This window comes from Meriones unguiculatus, chromosome 17 (assembly GCF_030254825.1).
Source record: "Meriones unguiculatus strain TT.TT164.6M chromosome 17, Bangor_MerUng_6.1, whole genome shotgun sequence".
NCBI lineage: Eukaryota > Metazoa > Chordata > Mammalia > Rodentia > Muridae > Meriones > Meriones unguiculatus.
The window spans coordinates 15,397,939-15,419,172 of record NC_083364.1 but is presented as its reverse complement, the minus strand read 5'-3'; the positions used below and the strand labels follow the sequence as shown (position 1 = coordinate 15,419,172).

At 44.7% G+C, this 21,234-nt stretch overlaps 1 protein-coding gene across 3 annotated transcripts in view; it reads right to left on the bottom strand.

The window, feature by feature from the left end:
* Nucleotides 1-16,471, bottom strand: part of Akap8l (A-kinase anchoring protein 8 like) — a 35,634-nt gene extending 19,163 nt beyond the window's left edge. The window contains exons 1-5 of one of the 3 annotated variants that reach the window (XM_021637538.2): nucleotides 16,342-16,471; nucleotides 7,237-7,311; nucleotides 1,695-1,727; nucleotides 1,369-1,426; nucleotides 1,183-1,266 (exon numbers count right to left, since the gene is read on the bottom strand). In XM_021637538.2, the coding sequence (XP_021493213.1) occupies nucleotides 1,183-1,266; nucleotides 1,369-1,426; nucleotides 1,695-1,727; nucleotides 7,237-7,311; nucleotides 16,342-16,354 (263 nt within the window). In that variant the 5' untranslated portion in view covers nucleotides 16,355-16,471. Of the gene's footprint in view, nucleotides 1-1,182; nucleotides 1,427-1,694; nucleotides 1,728-7,236; nucleotides 7,312-16,341 lie in introns of all 3 variants that reach the window. The other 2 variants (XM_021637537.2, XM_021637539.2) reach the window with 2 other exon arrangements.
* Nucleotides 16,472-21,234: the final 4,763 nt, after the last annotated feature.

The window sequence follows — 21,234 nt, the reverse complement described above, 5'->3', positions numbered from 1 at the left end:
CCTTCCACACACCTCCCAGGTATAAAGCCCTCTTTGTACTCCGCTCTCTACGTCTCACTGGGAAACACCAATAGGCGCAGGACACAAGGCGCCTGCCTTCCGTCCCAGGCACTGCTTCCAAGGCTCCACGCTATCTAGCAAGCTGCCCTGCAGCAGTGTGGGCCAGGGATGCTCAGTTTCTGGCTCTTCTCCAGGAGCCCTGGGGCTTTTCTTGGTCCTCTCAGTGACCAGCCCCTCCCCTTTCACTGTCTCCCCCATCTATCAGTTGACACTGTCCAGCTCCCCTTTGTCCTTTGTAGAAATGCATGTGCCCTTCGTTCTATGGTGCAAGAACGCCTGAATCATAACAAAACCAGTTCAGCCAATGACGACACACATGCGGGATCTTCTGTAGTAGAACAGATCTAAGAGAGGCTCAGTCCTACCAAACTTCCATTCAGGCAAAGGATGTGACCTGCTTGTAGCCCTACCTACAAAACCAGGACAGAAGTTTCCCACAGGGATGCCTCAACAAGTACACATATATAAGGCACGAGGATGCGGCTGTAAGCACTCCTGTGCTGTGTGTATGTGTGCTTAAGTGCATTGGTGTTTTGCCTGATGTATGTCTGTGTGAAGGTGCCAGCTCTTGCAGTTACAGTTGTGAATCACCATGCAGGTGCTGGGATTTGAACCTGGGTCTTCTGGAAGAGCAGTCTCTCCAGTCTCTGCTGAGCCATCTCTCCAAGCACTCTTGTCTGCCTAACCTCTTAGGTAAGATGACCTGAGTCCCAGTGGTTAGTTAGTCCCAGTGGTTAGGATTATCCTACCCTTCTCAAACCCATTTTGCCCTGCCCTAGCACTATAGCAGAATGTAAAATATGGACTGAATACCTAACTGTCATGAAGGGAGGAGACATTAGACACTCCTGAGGAGCCATTCTGCGGGTACAGTCAAGATAGCACAGCTGGCCCTGCTCTTCCCCTTGCTCAGAGGGGAGCTGGCCATTGGGGATGGGGAGGTTAGCAGGGAGGATGACAGGTCAGAAAAGGGAAGCTTAGTGACTTCATTAGGAACACTGCATCTGGGAAGCACAGAGCAAGGGGAAGGAAGCAAACACCGTAGAGCATTCAGGAAGGGTTCCAGCAGACAAGAGTGCCAACCCTGAAGAGCCTTAGCTCCTAGGTAGTACCCCAACTCACCTTTCTCCACCACCTGAGCCGTACACACCTCCTTGTATCATGTCTGTCTCCAAGTGTGGCATCATATCTAAGCGCTGGTTAATTCTGGATAAAACGGAATCGGCACTGGTGCTACCCGAGGCACTAGGGTTTGCATTTGTGTCAGAGCTAGCCATTTCCCAAGAGTGTGAAGTGGCCATACCATACCCATAGTTGGTGGTGTTATCCTGGCCATAGCCATAGCCATAACCATAGTTCTCGTAGCCTGCAGTTAAGGAGACAGAGGGACAGAAATGGAATGGGTAGAGAGAAGGAAGGAGGCAGCAGGGATGAACAGAAAAAAAAAGTGTTTTGGTCAAAACCAAGCATGGGTAACTTAGCCACTTGAGGCTGGGTAGGCCCTTCTCATTCTAAGGAGGACTTCCTGTGCCAGCCCCAGAGACACCACCCACTTAAACCCTACTTGGTCACAGGGCAGTTTAGAGAAACACAACTGGTAAGTCCTAAGGAGATGAACATGGCCAGATACTTGCCTCTATTTGTTCCAGAGTTCCAAGTTCCATAGCCTACAGAAAGAAAAAGAACAATTACTTCTACAGTAGCTACTGTACACAACATGAATTTAGGCTTACTGCAGTTTAATTCAAAAATACAGTTTCTTTCAGTACCCGGCTCACTTTTCAAGCTACACACTGAACACCGCCACACAAACATACCTGCTCACTCCCTGCCTTGGTACTCAGCTCTCTGAGGCTCTGGGCATATGGTAGTACAGGAGCGTCCTGTCTCTAACACTCCCAGCTAATAAACTTGGCTCTTACACTCCTTCGCTATAGAAATCAGACTTAGAAGACGACTTTCTCACTCCTGGCTAGCACTAAAAATTAGCGGAAGAAAAGTGCTTCACAGTGCTTCGGAGAATGTAAGCTACAATGTCTGCCTAGCATGTGCAAGGCCCCGAGAAGCCTTACATATAAGCATACCAAACATAGCTAATTACATTTAGTAATGAGGTCTAGGGATAAAACTCAGAGATAGAATTTTATCCTGTACTACAAAATAACAAACATCTGAATGACTCACCAATGACTGATTTAGTGAAGGAATGAACACACATATTGCTATACAAGAAGTACATATTCACACTGAAATCATCCCTCTGCTATGGAACTCTGTCCTCTGCATGGCCACTGCTATCTTAAAATCAGACCAGGTGTCACTACCGTCATGAAACCCTGACAAGACCGAGTCTACCTGAATGCCCTTAGGAAAGGGGTGAAGGGCACACAAGGCCCCTTCCCTACCCAAAGACATAGCGACACTTAATAGTTTAAGGAATTATTTGAGGAAGACTCTTTTTTGTGATACAGATGCCTGTAAGTTGTATGTGTTCCTAAAAATAACTGTTCAGCAATGCTCCTGTAAGTAACTCAATTAAACCAGGTTCATCAAACTAGACGGGAGTGGATTTTTTCCTTTGGTCAGCTATTGGTGCCATACCTGGGTACAGACATTTGTTCCTAGTGCCCCAGGAAAAGCCATGCAACACAGCCTATCACTCAACTGGGGTAGGGAAACAGATGGTCTGGAACCCTGCCTTAATAGGGAGAGCCAAGAAGTCCTTGAACGACACATCTAGGAGCATGAAGCACCAGGGAAGACAATAAGCAGCTCTGAGAACCAGGCATCCTGATGTATATCTGTAATTCTGGCACTTCAGAGGAAGAGACTGCAAGTCTGAGCCAAGTTTAGGCTACAGAGTAAATTCCAAGCCCTCCTGGGATACAGAATGAGACCAAAAAGCCCAGGGGGCAGAGGCAGGCAGAACTCTGTGAGTTCAAGGCCACTGTGGTTTACACAGGAAATTCCAAGCTGTGAGACTATTTCAGATTTTTCAGACTGTCTCAAAAACAAAACAAACAATAACAAAACACTTGGGTAGGGTGGTAAGCATAACTCTTAACCTGAAAAAAAAAAAGTCTTTGAAAGAACAATCTGGATCATAAATTAAATGTACTCTAGACTTTATCACATGTAGTAGAAGTTCATTCCTTAGTCTCCTAAAGTCCAAAGGTGCAAAAACCACATGAGAATTGCCAATGGGATTCCCCAGAGGGAAAACAGAGCAGATGCCCACTTTGACTCCTAGTGCATGCCATCTCTACTCCACTGACAGACAAACCATACTTATCCCTGGGCAGGAAACCAAACCACAGTGAGAAGACAGCATAGTGAATGACAGAAAAATAGGGAAACTAAGCAAACTAAATGGACATCTGCATTTGGGCTGTGCACAACAAAATGGGAAGATAATGGAAACCAGCTAAGAAATTGTAGATGATTGCTGCATTTAACACACTGTGCCAAGAAGAACTCACAAAGCAAACATCCTCTCAGGGTGGAGAAGCCCAAACCAAACCATGTGTCTACGTAACAAGTATCTCACATAAAATGGACTCCTAGATGCTGTTCATGATGGAACGCTGCTTGCTGTTTAGAGAAGATATGAAAGAGAAAGACCTTATATGGGAAGAGTGATATAGGAGCCATTTCCACAGGCAAGAAAGGTCAGCAGAGTCACAAGGATAATCAAGAGCCTGTCCACAAGGTCGGTTGCCAGCCTCAGAAACAGTAGACACCAGCTTTCATGAAGACAGGACTGGGAAGCAAGAACAAACACACTAGGACTGCTTGTGGGACAGTCTCTGAGCGTACTCCAGGTTTAGGTACCAAGGAGCTACCAGAGTCAAGTAAGGAGAAACAAGGGAAGAGAGAGGGAGGGAGCCAGTGGACAACCCTGTATTTGAAGCTAGGCAAATGGCCTCCTGTGACAGGACTGTCACCAGCTATCAAGCACAGGCCTGGAATCCCATTTACTTGGAAGGATCATAAAGGCCTTCCTGAGCTACAGGAGTCCCTTTAGGCAAGCCTTCACTATATGCTATTTGCTACACCTGGAATGACTGGGACTCTGATGAAAAGGTGGGGGTTGAAAGTTGTCTCTTCAGAACGAAGTTACACTTGTGTTTAGGAGAACTGCTTCTTCAGAAAAGGCATTTCTACTGACTGTCCACAGAGGAAACGAGTTCATAGTTGACAAAGAAAATTATATTTTATTTTGAGACAAGGTCTCACTATGTGGCTCTGGCTGCCCTGCTACATAGACCAGGGTGACCTCAAACCTCACAGAGATCCGCCTGCCTCTGCTTCCCAGATTACAGGCTGTGCCACTACACCTGGCTAACAGAGGAAATTTTAAAAGAAAGAAAAGTATGGGCCTCTACACCTATAATCTTAGCACTGAGGAAGGAAAGTCAAGAGGCCTGGCAAAAGTTCAAGGCCATCCAGAGACACTTTGCAAGATCTAGTCTCAAAAAGAGACAACCGGGGCTGGAGAGATGGTAAGAGCACTGGCTGCTCTTCCAGAGCTCCTGAGTTCATTCCCCAGCAACCACACGGTGGCTCACAACCATCTAGAGATCTGATGCCCTCTTCTGATTTGCATGTGTACATGCAGATAGAGCACTCATATACACAAAACAAATAAATTTTAAAAAACAAAAAGATAACCACAGCAAGTGATCATGCTCTAATGGTTCAATATTAACAATTACAATCTATGTGCTCAGTGAGATACCAGGTTGTGACAGTTAATGTCATCTGGACTTGACATCTGGAAATAACTAAAACCCAAGCATCTGGGCAGCCTGTAAGGGATTTCCTTGACTGGATCATTTGAGGTCAGAACACACCCTAAACCTGGGCCACACCTTGTGATGGCAGTCCACATAAAAGGACATAAAAGAAGGAAGCTTTTGCTTTTTGCCTGCTTGTCCTCACTCTTGGTGGCAAGTTCATCTATCTTGCTGCCAAGGCACCCCTTCAATGGTATGAGAACCTTCCTCTTCAGGACTCCAATGCAGACTGAAGACAGACTGGAGCAGCTCTCTAGGAATCCTCCAGGACGCCTGCACCAGATTAGGACTGCTCAGACATCCAGTTTAGTGGACAGATTCTTGCCTTTTTGTCAGGAGATAGCCACTGGACTACCTGGACCACAACCTAAAAGCACCTCTAATTAACCCACTTTTATCATACACACACACATACACACACACACACAGTCAGTCCTGCACACAGAAATTATGATATAACTGCAGTACCAGGCCCCCTCCTGGCCTCTGAGGGTACCAGGCACATACACAATGCACAGACATACGTGTAGGCAAAACATTCATAAAAACAAAAAATTTTAAATGAAAAAAAAAAATTAAAAAGTTAATGTATGGCTAGATAAGGTGGCACAAAGTACCTTTAAGCTTATTAGGCAGAAGCAGGCAAATCTGTGAGTTTAAGGCCAACCTGGTCTACATAGTAAGTTCTAAGCCAGACAGAATCACCAAAGTAAGACCTTGTCTCAAAACAAACAAAATCTCTTCAGGATCTATTTTGATAAAAATAGATGGCAGACGGGCAGTCATTTAATCCCAGCACTCACGGAGGCAGAGGCTGGTGGATCACTGTGAGTTCAAAAGTCAGCCTGGTCTACAAAGTGAGTACAGGACAGCCAAGGCTACATAGAGAAACCCTGTCTCCGGGGTAAAAAAAAAAAAAAAAAGAAAAGAAAAAGAAAAAGAAAAAAGAAGAAGAAATGCACTGTTATGTGCAAAAGCAAGCAAATTATAAGCAAGAAAAAATTTTTTTGTTTTGTTTTGATTTTTAAGACAGAGTTTCTTTGTGTAGCCTTGGCTGTCCTGGAACTCCCTGTATAGACCAAGCCGGCCTCAACCTCACAGAGATCCACCTGACTGTCTGTGCCTCCTGAGTGCTGGGATTAAGGGCGGCGTAACACCACCACCCAGCTGCAGGGCAAGTTTTAAACAAGAGTTAAAAAAAGCCAGGTATGGTGATGCACATCTTTAACTCTAGCATTTGGAAGGCAGAGGCAGGTGGATCTCTATGAGTTAGTTCCATGACAGCTAAGGCTACATGGTGAGACACCTTAAAAAAAAAAAAAAGGAGAGAGAGAGCAGAATAAATCCAGGCACTGAAGTGATAGCTCAGCAGTTGAGAGCACTTTTTGCTCTTATGTGACCCTCTCAGCAACCACACGACAACTAATAACCATCTGTCCATTTCTACAGGATCTGATTGATGCCTTCCTTTCGTGGGCCCCAAACACATACAGTACACAGACATTCAAGTAAGCAAAACATGCATACTCATAAAATGAACATAAATAAATCTAAAAAAGGAAACTGGCTCAAGGCCCAGTGGCCCTGTAATCCCAGCACTCGGGGAGGCAAAGGCAGGCAGAGCTCTCTGAGTTCGAGGCCAGTGTAGTCTACAAAGCAAGTCCAGGACAGGCAAGGGTACACAGAGAAACCCTGTCTTGAAAACCAAAAGAGAAAAGAAAAAATAATAATAATAAAGAAAGAAGGAAGGAAGGAAGGAAGGAAGGAAGGAAGGAAGGAAGAAAGGAAGAAAAAAAAAACTGGCAAAAAGTTAAAATAAGCAGGATGGTGGTAGCTGCGGCACACGCCTTTAATCTTATCACTTGGCAAGCAGATCTCTGTGAGTTTGAGACCAGCCTGGTTTACACAGGGAGTTCCAGATAGCTCTGAATATACTCAACACAAAACCCATACATTTTCATAAAACACTATTAGTTTTTTTCAAATTTTATTTTGTAACTCAATTCTACTGCTTTATAGAGAAAGCTTTGTAGATAATAATGTCATATATTCCAATGTCAAAAGGTTGAACATGACTGCTAGCCTCTGATTGGCTTCTTCCCAGATGCTCATGGGAAATTTACTGAAGCTGTATCTTTGGTCAAGAACCATATTACTTCCACAAAATGTGAAAAAGTCAAATGAATCAATATTTCACAGCCCAGCTTGCTGAGCGATACAAGCTATTGTTTATAGATTGTCTCAAAGAGGCAAAGCCATTCAAATGGGCCACAGTAGCATTTATCAGTCTGAGTTTGTTTAAGGAAGACAGGATGACGTTAAAGTTAAAAGCAACCAAGCAGAAAGCAGAACACTGGCTCCCACCAGCGGCCACACTTACCGTAATCACAGGTGGGCTGGGCACTAGTGTCAGAGTATGTGGACTGCAAAGTGGTTTCGGATCCTTGGACAAAACCTAAACATATGCACAAGATGGTTAATTTCCCCAACACAGCCATAGGAAAGTGACTAACAGCATTTCAATACAGATTAGTAGAAGGTGCCCTTCAGTTGAGAAACCTCTAAAACCTGTAGATTTCATACTTTAATTAGACCTCTGAATACATTAACCATGGAAAGACAGGTCATGTTTAACTTGTTACAAGGACTACATAAAAATGTGTAAACATTTACATTACTAGTCATTTTGGTGAATGAATAAGGAAAACACTTGTAACAAATCACTAAGAAAAGCTACTTCTGGCCAGGCAGTGGTGGTGGACCTTGGGAGGCAGAGGCAGATGGATTTCTGTGAATTCCAGGCAGCCTGGTCTATAAAGGGAGTTCTAGGGCAGTGAGAAGAGGAGGAAAGAAGAAAGAAGAAGAAGGAAGAAAAGAAGAAGAAGAGGGAGGAGGAAGAGGAAGAAAGTGAAGGAAGGAAGGAGAGGAAGGAGAAGAGGAAGAGGAAGAGGAGGAAGAGGAAGAGGAAGAAGAAGAAGAGGAAGAAAAGGAAGAAGAGGAAGAAGAAGAAGAAGAAGGAGGAGGAGGAGGAGGAGGAGGACTACTTCCATTTCAAAAAAAGGTGGAGGTAGTTTTGAAGTCATGTGACTGCCAATACTCCCGCATCGTTGCCTGGCTGTTTTATGAAAAAGGGTCTCACTTAGTGCCCAGACTGGTCTCAAATTCACAATATTACTCCTGTTTCAGTCTCCCAGGTGTTAGGTATTATAAGCATAAGTTGTAAGTTTATGGATTGCATGGCAATGGTGGCATACATCTGTTACGCTAGCACTTAAGAGGGTTGAGCTTCAATCATCAGGAGTTCAAGACCAGGGCCGGCTACATGAGATCTTGCCTTACAAAACAGTGTGGGGGGCTGGAGAGATGGCTCAGAAGGCTAAGAGCCCTGGCTGCTCTTCCAGAGGTCCTGAGTTCAATCCCTAGCAACCACATGGTGGCTCACAACCATCAATAATGAGATCTTGTGCCCTCTTCTGGCGTGCAGGTGTACATGGAGACAGAACATTTTATCATAATAAATCTTAAAAAAACAAAAAACAAAAAACTAAAAATTAAAAAAAACCAAACAAACAAAGTGTGTATTAGCTTGAGGTTAAAGATGGAACCCAGGCCATCAATCATGCTGGGCAAGCATTGTATCTCCAAAAGCTATCCCAGACCTCACTGCTAAAATGGGATCACCTATGTTTGCCATGTTTAAATGGAAATAAGTGTACCATACATACAGTGAGCCTCTCTAACCTAAAATCTGGGGTTTAGTTTTTGTTATGTTTTGTTTTTTGTTGTTGTTTTGGTTTGGTTTTTGTTTTTCATGACAGTATTGCTCTTGTGTAGCCTTGGCTGTCCTGGAACTTTTCATTGTCACCTGAGTGCTTATATCAAAGGCATGTACCATCACACCTGGCTCTAACCTAATATTTTTTGTTGGTTTTCAAGACAGGGTTTCTCTGTGTAGCCCTGGTTGTCCTGGAACTTGCTATGTAGAGCAAGCTGGCCTTCAACTCAGAGATCATCCACCTGACTCTGCTTTCTGAGTGATGGGTTTAAAGGCATGTGCCATGATCCCAGTATTCAGGGAGGCAAAGGCAAGAGGAACAGTTGTGAGTTTAAGGCCAGCCTGGTCTACAAAGCAAGTCCAGGACAGCCAAGGCTACACAGAGAATTCTGTCTAAAAAACCAAAAATAGACAAAAAACAAAAACAACAACAACAAAGGACATGTGCCACATCTGGCTCTAACTTACATTCTTTTCTTTTTCTTTCATTTTTCCAGTACCCTTGCCTGTCCTGGAACTCACTCTACCGGCCACTCAGAGATCTGTCTACCTCTGTCTCCCCGAGTGCTGGGATTAAAGGCTTGCACCATCACCGCCCAGCCTAACCTAAATTCTTAAAAAGCCTTAAAAAACACAACTTTTAAAAAATAATTTATTTTAATTTTTTATGTGCGTTAGTGTGAAGGTGTCAGATCCCTTGGAACTGGCATTAAAGACAGTTGTGAGCTGCCATGTGGGTACTAGGAATCGAACACCAGGTCCTTTGGTGCTCTTAACCACTGAACCATCTCTGCAGCCCCAACTTTTTGTTTTTTAAAGCTCTTTATTTATTGCATGTATGGGTGTTTGGCCTGCACACCACAAGCACAATGGTACCTGTGGAGCCAAAGGCACTGGATCCCTCGGGACCAGGGCTACAGAGGGTTGTGAACTGCCATATAGGTGCTAGGAATTAAACCCAGGTCCCCTGCAACAGTAACTAGAGGACTTAACCACTGAGCCATTGCAGCCTCCTAGTTTTTGTTTGTTTTCACCTTTTTTAAGACAAGATCTTTGTATGTACTCTAAGCTGATCTTGAACTCATCACTTTATCCTTAGTCTCCAGAGTGATGGAATTACAGGAGTATAAACATGCATCAAAATCTAAACCTTTCTAACTGCCAACTTGAGGCTACAAGAGTAATGTTCCACACAAGACCTGACCTTATGTTGCAATCCAAATGCAAGTAAATGAAAATTATTTTATTTAAATTACCTTCAGGCAACTGGACGTGGTGGTACACACATGTAATCCCAGCACGCAGAAGGCAGAGGTAATGGATCTCTGAATTCAAGGCTAGTTTGGTTTACACAGGATTACATAGTAAGATCTTGTTTCAAAACAAAACTAACCAAAACAAAAAGCTTCAGGTTCAGATAACAGGGTGCCTGTGAAACCTAAATATTTACTTCTTTGACTTGGGTCCAACCCAAGACATCACTAGGGATATTCCAAAATTCAAAAATATCTCAAAGCACTTTTGGTCGCAAGCATTTAGATTCTGCATTCCACTCCGCAGAAGTCACTATGAAACCAAGCATAGCACACCTGTAATCCTGTACTTTGAGAAAGCAAAAGCAGGACTGTGAGTTGTAGGCATGATTATTTAAATAGGGAGGTCTTGTCTAATATATGTATCATGTACATCTTTCCATACTTAGTGCTGAAATAATGATTAAGAACTACTAGGCCCATGGCTCAAAAACTAAAAACAACATTTCCAACAAAAACATACATCAAACACCATCTATGTGGGTACAAATTCCCATACAGCTGTTCAGTGGAAGGCTTACAGCCTAAATACCAGCATTCATGAGGCCGAGGCAGAAGGACTGCCATGGGTTCAAGGTACTGAAACAGAGCGAGATGACCCCAGCCTCCCACAGACTCACAGCAACAATAGTCTGCAGGGAAGACGGGGCAAGTGCTTCCCTACTGGATGCTTTAACTATGTTTCTCACTTCATCCCCATCAAGGTCAGTATGGCAAGATCCTGATCCCTGTCCAAAATTAAAAAGTAAAGTACTTTTTTTTTTTCTTTTTCCTGAGACAGGGTTTCTTAGTGTAGCCTTGGATGTCCTAGAACTCATTCTGTAGACCAGGCTGGCCTAGAACTCAGAGATCCTACCTGCCTCTGCCTTCTGAGTGCTGGGATTAAAGGCATGCACCACCACTGCCTGGCAAAGGTAAGTACTTTTTTAAGTCCAAAAATGTTCTGCAAATCAAGGGCTCTCAGAACTAGGGATGAGGTTGGATAAGCCAAGGCTTCCATGTTAACAGAGCTTAGTGTAACTGGGAAGTTCGAAGCTAATGGCACCCTGCTTAAAGAGAAAACAAGATAGATGGCACTAGAAAAATGACAATGAAGTTGACCTCTGGTTTGCAAACACAGCTGTTCAAATATGCGTGCACACATGCTAAAAAAGGAAAATATTCACTTGGGAGTCTCGTATAGAGAATAATCAGAATGAGGTATCTGACACCAACTCCTCCACTGATTTTTTTTGGAAACTTGTCTGCAACAGCACTGCCACCAGAATGCTCCCAGGTTTTATGTAATATGGTAATCTTGAGGTCTTACTGCATTGCTGAAGCTGCAATAGCTTGAACTACAGGTGTGCACTCCTTTGGTCAGTTTGTAAGGTGGTTTCTTTTCAGTTTTTCTGTTTTGCAGTGGTGAAGACCTAACTGAGGGCCCCACAGAGCCATATCTCTCTAACACTGATTTGGTTTGTTCAGGAGGGTCTAGTTACATAACTCAAACTCTTACTCCTCCTGCCTCTACCTGCCCAATGCTGGGATTATGCGAATGCACCATGGCATGGTGGGTAGTTTGCCTGTGTGTTCGGGGAACTGAATCCAGCACATCTTAGACAAGCGTTCCACCACCGTGCTGTATCTTTTTATTTGTTTTGCATTTTGAGATGCATTCACTTAACTGCTGGACAGGCCTCAAATTTACTCCAGAACCCTGACAGGTTTGTGAGCTTGTGACTCTTCTATCTAGGCCTCCTGGATGTTGGAATTACAATCTTGTGCTACCTGACCTGGCACATACTGCACAATTTAAATAAAGTTGTCACTTAGTTTCTGCTGGGGACTTATTCCAGAACAGGCTACTCAAACATAAGGAAATTCACAGATGTTGAACTACCTTTTATAAAATGCCCTGTATTTGCATATGTAAATTCCACTGTGTATTTTAATTACTTATAAGACAGCATCGGACAGGCGCAATGGCACATGCCTGTAATCCTAGCACTTTGGAAGTTGAGGCAAGTGAATAGCTATGAATTCAAGCCAGCCTGGTCTACAAAGCAAGTCCAGTAAATTATATATAAATAGCCATACTGTTTTATTTAGAGCATACTAGCAAAAGTTTGTACGTAGTTAGTAGAGATAGACCTTTCCTCTCAAATATTTTCAATTCTCTATGGGCTCAACCCACAAACACAGAACTCACAGATGTAGAAGGCTGAGGATACTGGAATAAAAGGCTACATCTTTACAGATATACATACTGAGTTCAGTAAGAAAACAGCAGAGCAAATGGTTTATGTTTACTCAGGACAGGATCTTGTCCTCTCCCCGAAGGAAAAACTAAAGATAGGGACTGACAGGTGGGGCAGACAGATGCACAGACACAGACAAACAGAGTAGCTCAGTGTTTGAATGCTTTCCTGTCACACAGAAGAATCTGAGGCTCTGTCCCCAATGTTGCAAATACAGAGAGATGAAGGATGCTGATAACCAACCTCTGAGATGACCTGTAACGATTCTGTGTTCCTGAGATGATACAGTCTTCCCTATCCCTAGAGTAACAGAAGTATCCAGCGTGACCACTAAGTCATGTAGAAATGACTGACTTCTGAACCTTTTGCAGTACTCTTTCTTGTTTGTTTGTTTTTTCCTAGTTTGGAGGAAAACAGCTGCTGTGATATTAGGGTTCTTCCAGGTGGCCTCACAGAGAAACCCATGGCAAACAACCACAGCAAGAAGCAATTTGCCAGATATAGGAGTCTGAGTCACGCTGGAGGTAGGGACTCCAAGACCAGACAAGCTTTCAAATGACAACTGTTACCCTAAATGTAATCTAGGCTAGAACCACCAGCTGCTGCACTTGTGGCATTCTTAACACAATGACGCTCTGAGAGAAGTTTTATAAAAATACCAGTACATGGCAGACCTTTGTTTGAAGGCCTGCTGTTTTTCTTCTGTTCCCGTCCTCCCCACTCCATACTAGAGATGGGTTCCAAAGTTAATGTGTTCTCTTACAGAGAACTGAGTTGGCTCCCAACATCAACATTTTGGCTCACTACCATCTATAAGTCCAACTCCAGGCATCCAAACATCCTCTTCTGGCTTCAACACCTATGTGCACATACCTACATATAGACATACACACATACACATAACAATAGTGACATATACTTCAAGGATTCTAAGACTTAACCACTAAATTATAATTAAAGTGACTTAGAAAAATGAAGGCAGGAGAATTGCCATGAATTCAACTGCCATGAGCCTTGGAGGCTAACCTGGTCTACAAAGTGAGTCCCAGATAGCCAAGACAGAAACCCTGTCTTAAAAAAATGAGAATAAATAAATAAATAAATAAATAAACAGAGGCCAGCCAGAGTGTGAGATTCTTAACAAATGAATGTCTTACATATCTTTGGAATCAGTAATCTTTTATGATGTTTTTTGAGACAGACTCTATGTAGCCCAGGCAAGTTTTGAATTTATATTTCTGTCTCTCAAGTTCTCAAGTGCTGGGATTATATATAAGAATGCACCACAAGTCCAGCTTTTTTTTTTTTTTTTCTGAGACAAGGTTTCTCTGTATCCTGGCTGTCTTCTGTCCTGGAACTCACTCTTTAGACCAGGCTGACCTGGAATTCATAGAAATCCACCTGCCTCTGCCTCTGGAGTGCTGGGATTAAAGGCATGTGACACCACTGACAGGCTTCTAGCCAGCTTCTTTAAAGGGAAAGAACCATATTATAAAGTTACTGCTGGCTTTTTAGTCTAACAAGATGAAAAGAAAACTAATCGCTATATCTTTAGCTTGGCTACTTCAGTGACCACAAAACCCAGAATTACAGCCTACAAGACTTGAAGGTGGGGCTCAGAAGTTAAGAGCACTGGCTGCTTTTCTAGAGCTCCTGAGCTCACATGTGGTCCAGCAACCACAAAGTGGCTCAAAGCCATTTATAATAGGATGTGATGCCCTCTTCTGACATGCAGAAAGAGCATTCACACATTAAAGTAAAATAAAAATTTCAGCAGGCAGCAATGGCACACCCCTTTAACCCCAGCACCAGGGAGGCAGGAGGATCTCTGTGAGTTTGAGGTCAGTGGATCAACAAAGTGAGTTCCAGAAAAGACAAGGCTATACAGAGAAACCCTGTCTCAGAAAAAAAAAAAAAAAAAAAGAAAGAAAGAAAAGAAAAACAAAAACAAAAACAGAACAATTGGCCATTAGTGAATAAATTCACTTTCCTCATCTGTAAAAATAAGTGCTCCAGTATCAAGCTATCCCATAACACCCAATCATTCATCCTCTTGTTCTTGAGCAACCCTGTTCCCACATGCAGAACTGTTTTCAATTCTTGATCAGAGCTGGTAAAGAGAATTACAGCATAATTCTAGAGACATTAAGCATGCCTTCTATTTAATGATTTTCTTTTTTTGTTTTGTTTTTCAAGATAGGGTTTATATGTTTAGCCTTGGCTGTCCTGGAACTCACTCTGTAGACCTGGCTGGCCTCGAACTCAAAGAGATCCTCTTGCCTCTGCCTCTGGAGTTCTGGGATTAAAGGCGTGTGCCGCCACCGCCAAGCTTAATAATTTTCTTTTTCAACTAATACTGCTGCAAAACCTCCCGACACTCCTACCTAACCTCAGATGTTTAGCATCAAAAAATTCTTTGTAATGGAAACCATCCTATGCACTTCAGGCTGCAGAGCTTGAATCCCCAGCTTTGATCCACTAGATGTCAGTAGCACTCTCTCCCAGCCCCTCCACACTCTAAGACAACAAAACACCACTCAAGATACTGCCAAACATACCCCTGGGAGGCAAGGCAGGCAAAATCACCTTGATCGAGAACCACTGGCATTAGAAAACCCAAGGTTTCACCTCTAATCCTAGCATTCGGGAGGCAGAGGCAGGAGGATCTCTGTAAGTTCAAGGCCAGCATGGTCTACAGAGTGAGTTCCAGGACAGCCAAAACTAACTACACATAGAGAAATCCTGCCTCAAAATAAATAAATAAATAAATAAATAAATCCTGCCTCTAAATAAATAAATAAATAAATAAATAAAAGAAAACATATGGGTGTTGGCTTCCCCTCACCCCAGGTAGGGTTTTTTGGTGTAGCCCTGGCTGTCGGCCAGAATGGCCTCTAACTCACAGAGATGTGCCTGCCTCTGCCTCCAGAGTGCTGGGACTAAAAGGTGTGCACCACCACTGCCTGGCTCTCTTGGCAAGCTTTTGACTCAGGGGCTTAGGAGGACTGGCATAAAAGGCTTGGGTTCCATTCAAAGCCTTGAACATTCCAAGCAGAATGTGGGTTACCGAGCAACCACTTAAGTTTAAGCCTGAAATACCTCCAGCGAAGTGGGAGGCACTGCCTATGACGCTGACTGATAGGTTTCATTGGTCACTGCCAAGGCAAACCCAGGCAGCCTTGGCAAGCCACCAAGGAATGATTTAGTCACTTAAGCATATTCCACCCCCCCATGCTCATCACCCACCTTTCTCTTTGCTCAAATGCCACTGCTCTGAGAAGGTAGGTGGTTCCAGCCCAGAATGTTTTACAGCAATGGCTTACTGAGCTATCTTTACTTTCACCTATTCCGCTTAGATCTCTTCTTAAACGTCACCTCTTGCCAGAGGCTTTGCAGCTCTCCATGTAATGGCTGAATCCCTTCAGGATACCCAGGGCCCACAATTACAGTGTGCATTCATTTATTGGCCTACTAATGTCTGCCATCGCCTATAAGCTGCTTAAGGAATTCCTCGAACCATCATTCATGGTGCCCATTCAGCACCTAATTCGGTGAGTCGAGTCAGTTAATGTGGAAAGTAGTTATTCTTCGCCAAGGTTCAATCTCGGTCCCTCAAGCTCCCTGCACAGCTCAGGGCCCTCATATATTTACTATTTATAAGCCTCCTCCCGTGGGGGTTGGGGGAAAGGCTGGCGGTTCTTCCAGCTTTGGACCAGATGAAGAGGGGAGTGGCGTGAATAAGGATCTGAGACGTTTTGCACCGAAACTGCGCAGGGCAGGCAATGGCGACAGCAGTCGACACAACGGACTGATCTCAAAAGCTCAGGCCTGAGAAGCGATGTCTTAGGACGTGGAGGTCCGTGGGGCACTAACCTGGGACGGAGGTGGTGGAAGCCGGGACCTAACGCCGAGGCCCGGGACCTACAGGCCCGCAAGACAAACAAGGCCGCGAGCAGCCAGGGGTCCGGGATGCCAGGCTGAGGTCACTGGGAGCCACGGCTGGAGGGATGCGACCCCCGAAGAGAGGAGCCCGAGGCGCCATTTTGTGACCATAGAGGGCAGTGACCACAGCACCGCGGGAGGTGGGCGAGCCTGGCACGACTCGGCCCGGCCCGGCCCGGCTGGCCCGGAGCACACCCTCACCCCGATGGGCCTACCTGTGTAGCTCATGGCAGCAGAGGATACCCGGGCCGCGGACACAGACCGCTACGCCGCGCGTCTGACGCCACAACAATCCGTGGGGCCCTTCCACACACGCCTCAGCCCCGCCTCCTCATGTCATTGGCTCGTGCCAGCCCCAGACTTCACGCCGATTGGTGCAGCTGCCTGTCTATTCCGATTCCTCTCGGCGGCAGTGGCTGGGGACGATGCCAGCCCGACGGCCCCGCCTCGCCCCCGCCCCCTGCTCACAGAAGCCTGCGCCTATAGGTCAGGAAGGTGGAGAGGTAGAGTTCGAAGGGGCGGAGCTGCGTCAGCCCGGGTCCGAGGCCACGCGCCGCGGGCGCCGGCTCTCTGCGGGCTGGACGCTGGCCATCGGCGCGGACGCCGCCGTCCTGCGCGCCGCCGCTCAAGTGCTCGTCACCCCCTTTATGTATTCCTTCGGCTTTCGTCTCCAAAACGAGAGCGGTAAGGCCACGTGGAGACGAGAAGATCACTGACTGCTCGACGAGGTCCTGACAAACGTCACTTGAGATAACGTTAAAATAGAGGAGCCAGGTCGCGCGAGGTAGCCGGCTCCTGTAACCCCAGAACACCAGAGCCTGAGGCGGAATGGTTTGAGGTCAGATTAGGATTTCTAAGCCACTGGGTTACAGTGAGACTCTGTCTCAAGGAGGGGAAAAAGAGGTGGGACCAGTTTCACGAAGTAGATATTGATGATAACATGATAGTATTGGCGAGTATTGAGAATATAGCTCGGTGGAAGAACACTACCCTAGCTTGTATGTATCCCAGCCTTCGTGAGCTCCCAGACACCTCAACATAATTTTCAAATAGACAGACCCCGGCCACTGCGGCTCACACCTGTAACCTCAGCATTTGGGAGCCGGAGCCGGAGCCTGGAGGAACTTAAAACGCATTGTCTCAAAAATAAATAGTTGGAGCCTGGCACGGTGGCGAACACCTGTAATCCCAGCACAAAGGGAGTCCAGGAGAGCCAAGGCTACACAGAGAAACCCTGTCTCAAAAAAAACCCCAAAAACAAAAAAACCCACCCCCCCAAAAAAATATAAATTAAAAGTTGTCTTTAATTGAAGATCTTTGTGAGTTTAAGGACAGCCTAGTTTACGTAGTAAATCTGTGGATAGCCAGGGTCACTTTTGTTTCAATTTTTTTTTTTTTTTTTTTTTTTTTTTAGTTTTAGTTTTTCGATACAAGGTTTCTCTTTGTAGCCCTAGCTGTCCTGGAACTGTACACCAGGCTGGCCTAAAATTTAGAGATTTGTCTGCCTCTACCTCCCGAGTGCTGGGATTAAAGGCTTGTGCCAGCACCCACATTTTTCTTGTGTTTCAAGACAAGGTTTCTCTGTGTAGCCTTAGCTGTCCTGGACTTGCTTTGTAGACCAGGCTGGCCTAGAACTCACAGAGATCCTCCTGCCTCTGCCTCCCTGAGTGCTGGAATTACAGACTTGTGACATTGGTGTTTTGCGTGCATGTTTGTCTGTGTGAGGCAGAATGTCAGATCACCTAGAACTGGAGTTATAGACAATTGTGAGCTGTCATGTGGTTGCTGGGATTGAACCCAGATCCTCTGGAAGAACAGCCAGTGCACTTAACTGCTGAGCCATATCTCCAGCCTCTCAAAAACTGTTTTTTAAATAAATGTTTGTGTATGGTATTTATTAAACAAGCAATATATCTAAATGTATAATGCATTATTGCAAATGCTTAGACATGAGAACCTGCACTCAGCGTTCAGCTTCAAAAAACAGAAAATGCAACCCAATACCAGCCTTATTCTAAGCACCATACCTGCCTGTGTGGAAAGTCACCATGGGAGGTATCTCAGAATTCCTAGGACACTGTAAACAAAACTTAGTATTTGGGAAACTGTATCAAGCTTCGCTTCTATGATCCAGGCACCACTTTTGTGGTTTGGGGAAAATTTAAAGGAGATATTAAACTGTTACTGAGGAATGGTTACGTTTCCTTTTTTTTTTTTTTTTTTTAATTAATTTTATGTAATTTGTGTGAAGGTATTATTGGAGTTACAGTTGTGAGTTGCTATGTGATTGCTGGGAATTGAACCTGGATCCTTTGGAAGAGAAGACAGTGTTCTTAACCACTGTGCCATCTCTCCAGCCCATTTTTATTTTTTAGGTTTATGTGTATGTTTTGCTTGCATGTATGTCAGTGCAACCACATGTATCCCTAGTGCCTCAGGTGTTCAGAAAAGGGTGTTGGATAACCTGGACTGGAGCTACTGGCTATGAGCGGCCATGTGGGTGCTGGGAAGCAAACTCAGGTCTTCTGCAGGAACAATTATGTGTTCTTTGCCATTGAGCCAGTTCGCAGCTCTCAGTTCTTGTTTGCAGTTTTTTTTTTTTAAAGATTTATTTATACATATGATGTGTTCTATTTGCATGTATACCTATGACAGAAGGCATCAGATCCCCTCACAGATGGTTATTAGCCACCATGTGGGTACTGGGAATTGAACTCAGGACCTTTGGAAGAATAGCCAGTGCTCTTAATCACTGAGCCATCTCTCCAGCCATGCTTGCAGTTTCTTTAAGGGTAACAGTAATGGTTTTTTTGGGGGAAGGGTAGGGTTCGAGACAGGGTTTCTTTTAACAAGAGCCCTGGTTTTCCTGGACTCACTTTGTAGACTAGGCTGGCCTGAGACTCAACCTGCCTCTGCCTCCCAAGTGCTGGGATTAAAGGCACACATTGCCACATCTAGCTAATAATGGCATTCTTTAAAAGTCTACATCCTTCAAAACATACTGAAATCCAGTTGATATGACAGGCAAAACCGCTTCTCCATAATTTAGATGGGGAATACGAGGTAGAGAAGTATAGATTAGATTGTTGCTATGATTAACAAGGGCTTATTTTAACCATTTGTCCAGGATAAAATGTCTCCCTTCCCAGACAGACTTTTGCACACCTTGTTGCCAGCTGCCGTGCACTGTGTGTATGTGAACTCAGAACATGCAGCAGGCAGCTGCTTTATGACCATTGTCTCTTTGAGGTGACATACTCTCTGGCATCCAAAATAAGGTAGGGCCCCACAGTATCTCCTTTATATCCTGTAGTTTACTTTGTGGCATTTGCCACAGCTATCATTTCATCCAATGTCTTGTTTCATTTCTGATGTTCTCACAAGATGAGCTTAGGCCAAAGGTTAAAGCTGCTTCTTTTGAGACCATGGGGTGCTTTAAGCAGAGATTTAAGCTACATTTTTTTTAAAAGGTCCCTGTTGTAAGAATGATAGGTGACTCTTGCAAAGATACACAGCTATCAGTGTACAGTAATGGGTAACGACTGTTCCATGTTACTGTATACAAAGACACAGCCATCAGTGTACACTGTAGGTAGGAAGGCCTTCCTAGCTTACTACTTCTGTCACTAGAACTTTCAAAACCACTCTATTGCTTTTATACTTAAAAAATGGATTTTATACTTAAAAATGCTAGGAAGAAACATGTTTGGGTCAGTTCTTACCATGAGATGTCCTACTTCTTTCCTGTCTTGGACATGACAGTGACAGTGAGGATGAGAGAAGCCAGAACACATGCCTCAGCCAAGAACACCCCTGCAGGCTCGTCAGAGCAGCCTGCTAACCCTCCTCCCCAGGCACAGAGACACAGTGTGTGTGTGTGTGTGGGGGGGGAAATAGGGTTGAGTAGGGGCCTGCTGCTATCCACCATGATGAGATCATTCCCACTTTCCAGCATGTGGCTGGTTAGTGAAAACAATGAACTGAAAAGACACATGGAATAAAAAAAAAAAAAAAAAAACTAGAAGGAGCCAACAGAATCTTATTACCTCAGAAATGTTCTGTAAACATTAGCTGAACAAGAAAATAGCATTGTTTAAAATAAAAAAAAAAAAAAAACAAAAAACAACAACAGGCTAGGCAAGCTGGGCAGTTGTGTCTCACACCTTTGGTCCAGGTAGATCTTAGCGTTTAGAGGCCAGCTTTGTCCACAGAGTTCCTGCCAAGGCTACACAGAGAAACCCTACAGCCAGGGCTACATAGAGAAACCCTCTCTTGAAAAGCAAAACACAAAATAAAACTAAAACAAAAAATCAGTCTGGGCAGTGGTGCCCATACCTTTAATCCCAGCAGTCTGATCTCTTGAGTTCAGGGTAAGCCTGGTCTACAGAGCTAGTTCCAGGACAGCCAGGGCTACACAAAGAAATGTTGGCTTGAAAACAAATAAACAAAATCAGTAGTTCCCTTTCCTCTTGTTGGGTTCAGATGTCTCTTCCTGACATTTATCTTGGAGCTGGGAAAGTGCAGCTCAGTGGCAGAGCACTTGCCAAGGCTGGGAAGTGCTGGGAAAAGGTCCACAGCACAGCATTTAAAGTCCAATCTTGAGCCAGATGCAGTGGTGCACACCTGTAAGCCTAGCACTCTGGGAGGCAGAGGCAGGTGGATCTCTGTGAGTTCGAGGCCAACCTGGTCTACAAAGCGAGTCCAGGACAGCCAACGCTACACAGAAAAACCCTGTTTTGAAAAACCAACCAACCAACCAACCAACCAACTAAGCAATGTCCAATCTTAAAGATAGCCGAGTCCCAGCTCTGAACTTTGTTCTCACCCAAAGCTCCCAGCAAGATGCATGCTTCTGACCCAATACCACTCCTGCAGACACATTATTGCTGCTGCGTAAACCCAGCAGTCCTTCTGTCTTGGCTCATGTCCCAGACCAGCTAACCAGAGAGCCCTGGTTTCTCTACTTAGGGGAGTCACTTCCCCAGGCAACCAGAACCCATCAGCCACAGTACCAAGGGCCAACAGCTCAGAACTTGGACTTATCCCCAGCTATGGCTGGTCTTTTGGTGGCCAACAGGGGAAACCCAGGGCCTGTAGCCAGGCACAAC